The sequence below is a fragment of the Melospiza georgiana genome, chromosome 8 (assembly GCF_028018845.1).
Source record: "Melospiza georgiana isolate bMelGeo1 chromosome 8, bMelGeo1.pri, whole genome shotgun sequence".
Classification (NCBI taxonomy): Eukaryota; Metazoa; Chordata; class Aves; order Passeriformes; family Passerellidae; genus Melospiza; species Melospiza georgiana.
The window spans coordinates 19,962,577-19,968,576 of NC_080437.1; the positions used below are offsets into that span (position 1 = coordinate 19,962,577).

General features: G+C 42.8%; 1 protein-coding gene across 2 annotated transcripts in view; it reads right to left on the reverse strand.

The window, feature by feature from the left end:
- Positions 1-3,369, reverse strand: part of ERCC6 (ERCC excision repair 6, chromatin remodeling factor) — a 41,648-nt gene extending 38,279 nt beyond the window's left edge. Inside the window, exons 1-2 of one of the 2 annotated variants that reach the window (XM_058029524.1) lie at positions 3,287-3,369; positions 2,082-2,515 (exon numbers count right to left, since the gene is read on the reverse strand). In XM_058029524.1, coding sequence (XP_057885507.1) covers positions 2,082-2,512 — 431 coding nt within the window. In that variant the 5' untranslated portion in view covers positions 2,513-2,515; positions 3,287-3,369. Of the gene's footprint in view, positions 1-2,081; positions 2,516-3,038; positions 3,113-3,286 lie in introns of those variants that run through there. The other variant, XM_058029522.1, reaches the window with a different exon arrangement.
- Positions 3,370-6,000: the final 2,631 nt, after the last annotated feature.

Below are 6,000 nucleotides of genomic sequence, written 5' to 3' on the forward strand. Positions count from 1 at the left end.
TAAACAAAATAACCCAAAAACTGTAACGGTTTTAATGGTTTGATGCCATTATATAAAGAAACCAGTATTTTTTACCTTTCATGCAAAAAGTAGATTACAAGACAAAAATGCAATTTCATGAGACAGACTAGTTCAAAGAATTAAGAGCACATCAACATTAAACTTCTCCTACCCACACACTCTCATTTTTCATGTTTCCATATAAAATATGAAATTTAATTAGAACTACATGCTACAGCCTAATGTTTCTGCTGTTGAATTCATTTGCAAGGAAGAACGAAGTGTCCCACCATCAAAAGCAAGAAACCTAAGTTTGTTAATTCATATATTAGAATACTTCATAAGGATACACAAATGAGAATCTCAAAGGTGTGATGAAAAAAGTCAAAGACAACTGATGACAAGAGCTGCACAGCAGCCATTATTCCCCCTGTATGCAAAGGAAAGCAGTAAGGAAGTCTCTCTCCTCCGCTGCCAGGGAGGAAATTTTTGGGTCACGTTTACTTCCAGCTCTAATCTGAATTCTGCCACTGTTATCCTTCCTTGGAGATATATTCTACCAGCAATTACTGCCATCCTCACTTCTCCATTCTCTTTCAACATTTTTGAACCATCCCCTTTCTTTGTCACTCTCCAGTTGTGCTGCTTGCAGTACACCATCCTCCTGCACATCTAATCTTGGCTCTTGCTTCCTTGGAGTCTCTTGACACTCTCTTCTTCCACAAAACTTAAACTAACAGGACTTGGTAATTTACACAGGATTTAACTTCAAACATTTTTATTCTCATTTTTCTGCTTAAATTTGTGTGTATATTATAGAATAATGCAGCTTCTACCATGAACTTTGTGCCAACTACTCAAAAAACACTTCTTGCCTTATTTTTTCTCTAGTCATGCATTCACTGTGCTACAAGACTTTAAGCAATTATGTTATCCTTTACTCATGTCAGCTTTGTTAGTCCCTCTGCTCAAAATCAGCTACACCTGTTAATTTTATCAAAATTCAACTTTCAGATTCTCACATTATATTTTATGCAGACAAGATTCTGCAAATCTGCATAAACCATTTGCATTCCCTCATGTAAATCTTGTTTTGTGACTTGGAGGGAAAGGTGAAAATAGAGGGATAAGAAAAATCATAGGATGCTTCTGAAAGAAAAATGGGAAAATATAAACCAATTAACAGTGCTGTGCAGCACTCTTTCAATAACCACATACTTTAATTGTAATGATTATGCTGCTCCATTCTTTCTCTCAGTAACACCTTACTCATTATGTTCTTCTGCTCCACAACACCTGAAATTACATTTCAGTGCTGCAAACTTATTTAACTTCACATCTCCACACCCAAGCTGGAAAAGTAATGAAGTACATATAATTGAGATTTACAGCACTCTTGAGCACTAAAAAAATACCATTAATGCAATACAGTGAAGCATTCACAGGTAGAGTAATTCACCTGCAGTAGTTCACATGGTAACTCTAAAATGAGACAGGAAATAGAAAGGGAGATCAAAATTTGAAAGATTACTGGGTCCTATTCCTCAAAGTCTTCTACTACCAATAGTATCAATGTTTCTTAAGCATTTGATTCCTTTAAGGTATCATTAAGCACTTTTTACAAACACTTGTGATAATGTTGTTTTGGTTGTAGGACATTCATGAGATGGAGTCATCCAAGTTACAGAAGGAACATAACTCAAAGCAGATGACCCCACAAAACATACAGAATTGAAATAGTGACACTTTTTCTCACTGTAACTTTGAATAACAGAGTATAATGCCACTTTCCACTGCCCAGAAAAGAGATGCATCTTGGTGAGGCAGGAGACAAAGCAGAAAATGGAGTTGCACTCTACCCTGCTGCTTTGATGCATGACTAGATTAGTCAAATAAGAGCAATGAAGCACTGTCTAATGTGAAACATACTTTCTTCATTTTTAAAAGATGACTCCAAAGAGTATGTGTGATCAAGCACTTTCAAAACATCTTTTCTTCTTTAAGATTTTAAAAACAGGAGACACCAAGTCCCATTAGATTGTCAGTAGCAGAAAAAAACAGAAAGAAAAAACACAATTTACCTCAAATCCTCCAGTACTGACTCATATTCTTTTGATGCATTAGCTATTTTTGCTGCTTTAGTCGCTTCATTAATTGCATTATCTACTTGCTGAAGAACTCCTTGCTCCAACACATCCTGGTCATAGACATCAACTCCTAAATCTTTGAGCTCAGCAGCATGTGCACTACACGAGACAGACTGAATCTGCTGCCTGTTGATCTGTAAAAGGGGATGTCCTCTTCTGGGCACCTCCAAAGGAACAGCCATGGAAGTGGAAGCCTGGCAGTCAGAGTTGGGAACTGCGGTACTGTTACCCACACCGTTGTCACAAATGCCATTTTCCTGCTCAGCTCCCAAGTCCTCATCATTGCGCAGGCAATCATTGCTTGAAGCAGTGGCAGACTCTGGCTCTTGGATACTGTCTGGCGGGTCACTCTTGTGTGTTGGCATCCTCTGCTCAAAGGCAACAAAGAAGGAGGACATTATCATAAGAGCACAAACACACTAAAAGCTCTTCATGAAGACTGTGGCCCCCCAAAAAGTAAGCAAACCAATAAACACACGTTTATAATAAATTCTTGTTTCAAAACACCAGGTAGTCTACTTCTCCATCAGTCCTTCCTGCAGAGGCATCTCCACACCAACTTTCACAATCAAAAGTGACCAAAACCTCTCAGAGACAACTACATTTAACCCTCCTGGGAGACACTGATTTGAAGACAAGTAAGACAACGTATAAAAATTACTCTTCTTGCCAGACAGGGAACTCAGTCTTGTGTGTAAACGGTCATGCTCCAGAACACTGTGGCATAACAAAATCATATACAACTTAATATACCCAAACCCCAAAAATACAACTTTCGGAAACAGGTTAAGGCTTGCCATTGAAAGCACCAGCGAGTGTAGTAGGCCGTAAGCTTCAGTTTGACAATTCAAACTTTAAAGTGGAGCATAAAGCAATGCTGGACTGACTTACTAAGGCAAGCCTGGAGTTGTTATGGCTCAGCATCCTCTCCTAGCACGGCGGCCCATGGATCTCAGTCCCACCTCACGGTTTCCTCCCACCCGCGGGGAACACGCCCGCACAGGGCTCGGTCCTGCATTCAAGCACAGCAGGTACCGTAGCAGGTACCGCACCAGGCACGGCCCGCCCGGCCCGTGAGCCCCGGGGCTCTGCCCCGCCGGCACCAAGCAGGGCTGGGGCAGACGCGGTGCTTCACCCACCTCTGTGTGCGAGCGAGCGCTGGACAAAGCGCGGCTGGGACGGGGAGGCGCGGGGCTCCGGCTGCCGCCGGGCTGTGCCCGAGCCGCGCCCCGCAGCGCAGCGGGAGCGGGAGCGGCACCGCCGGGCCGGGCTGGGCCGGGCCGGGCCGCACTGCTCCACCGGCACGGCTCCGGTTCCGGCTCCGGCACCGCGCCTGCGCCTGGGCGGCACCGCGCCGCGCCGCGCGTCACTTCCGCAGCGGCGGGGACAGCGCGGGCGTCGCACGGCGGGCCGGTCCCGGTCCCGGTCCCGGTCCCGGTTCTGGTCCCTTCAGGGCCTGCCGGAGCTGAGCTGGTGACGGGAGCAGAAATGAACTCTGTCCCGCAGGTCCCTCCGCTTCCTCTGAGTGTTTACCCCTTCTTCTGCCTCCCCATTCAGTGTCCTGAAACTCCCGCATCCAGCTCCCTCCTTCGGGCAGTAGAACTGAGTTTACCTGCTGGTACCCTTGGTCCAAATGTGAGAGGATAAATGTTTAGCAGAACACATATGTATTAATAAATACTTCCCAACATGTTGCTGGTTTTTTTTTCGGCTTTATTCTGAACCACAGTTTCAGGTCCTTGACGTTCCTTCTTTTCCATTAATTTATTGCGACCTGGTAATGTCTGTGAGTCTCAGGAAAACACAGAATGGGTTTTCTAATACCTTTAAGACCTGGACCTGAAAGGTCTTCTTGCAAATAAAGCAGTGCTACATTGATAAACTCGTTTTTGTTTCCTTTGCTCTGAAATACACAATGAAAATATCCTGTAGTATTTGGTGACTACAATGAGGAAACTTCTCAATCTTCATTGCCATGTTCTGAGTAGTGGGAATGATGCTCTGTAACTGCTGAAATGTTTAAAATTTGGTGCAAAGTCTTTCAGCAGGCTGAGAAAGGCAGCAACCAGGACATGTAAGGACAGAGCAATGTCAAGCTACTGTCAAAACTAAACTATGGCTTGGAGGAGTAGGTTCAGTTTTCCAGAAACTGATTACTGAAGGTCAAAAGGTAAGTTGTCCTGGAAGCAGAAAAAAGGGCTTTGTATTATTAGCTAGGAGAGAAGTTTTCCAATGACAGGCTGCTTTTTTCCTAAAGGAGGAAATGGAAGCTTTTCCTACATGTTACCAGACTTCTATCGCTAATGTCAGAGATGGTCACTACTAAGATGGGAAGAAAAGCTATAACCCAACATTAAATATTGTTGCATCAAATCAGGTACTTGCAAAACAAATCAGTTATATGCTGTATCCTGACTCTGAGGATCCCAGCAGAGCTTGCTGATAAAGATCCCTATTGTGCTCTGTATATAAGGGCATACATGGGACTGAAAATGGTCTTCCTGGGAGTGTTCTGAAACCATGATGTAAAAATGTGGGAGTTCCTTTCGGCAGCTCTTCAATGACACCTGTCCATGAAACACCACAAATGGTGTTTGGGAATGACAAAAAGAGTGAAAAGCAAATTGTACAATGAGTCTGGGCAAACTGGGTCAGACCCACAGGCTGTGTGCATGGAGGCTGTTTGACTGGAGTCTGCCGAACCAGATCCTCCAGCAGCTGAAAATCTCTGTGGCTCCATTAAAGTCAGAGCAGGGAGAGATCCCACAGGCCTTTCAAGCTTGTTCGGTGGTGGTCCATCCTTGTGTGTTTGCAACACTGTGCCTTTCTTTAACTTTTCTGTCTTGACACACAGTTTTACCCAAGCAGGGGAGATCTGTCCTTTCCCTCTGTTTTCAGCCTCACCTATTGCCTGGAATGGTCTATTACAAAGGCTGTGAAAGCACAAAATCTGTATTATATACAGAATGTCTTTTAAGTTATATTTTCAGTGTGATCATTTTCACATAGAAAATTAATTTCTAATTAACCAAAAGTTCAGTTGTGGTTTTGGCTACATACACATATGGCTTCTTATATTTTCACAGAGGATGTATGCATGCATGTTTACCTTTTTCTGAAGTGTTGCATTTATGTTCATTTTGTTTTACTTTTTAAAAATTTTTCTATGTTTATCTTTTGCTGAAGTATTTAATTGCATTTATGTTCATTTTCTTTTCTTTTTTTTTAAATTTTTCTATGTGTAGATAACTGCTTGCTGAAATGCAGCTACTCTGCTAAACCACTGGCAGTGTGGTTTCATGGGCAGGACAAGTTCTGCTTGTTTGATTAGTTTTTTAAATGTTGTAACATAGACACATCTTCACCCCCTCTGTATGCAAGCAATACTGATGACAACTGTTGCTGGAGCTGGTTTTGGCAAGTTTTGATATGCAGATATTAGGCTCTTTTACTTGAACTAGCAAGACTGAGAAGTTAAGCTGTGTCTTCCCTTACTATCAGCCTTGTGGGGTTTCTGGGAAGGATCCTAGCAGACCATGTGAAATGGCAGCTCAGAGCTCAGCGGTTGGATCTGGAGAGATGTGAAAAAACTCAAACAGACCCCAAGGAAGCTCAAATAGAATAACAACTTGGAAAGGAAGCAGTTTGTTTCTGTGACTCTGAATTGGGTAATGAAAAATTAGGTTCTGTAAATTATGGTCAGTGATTAGGGGGGAAGGGGCAGTGATTTAATTTTTAGTCTGTGATTTTTTCAGTTTCCTGCTATGAAGTTATCCCTATAACTATGATAAACACATCCCAGGCTTGCATCCAGTATAACCAGTAACAACCCACCGTGTCTAGGTGCTGGTTC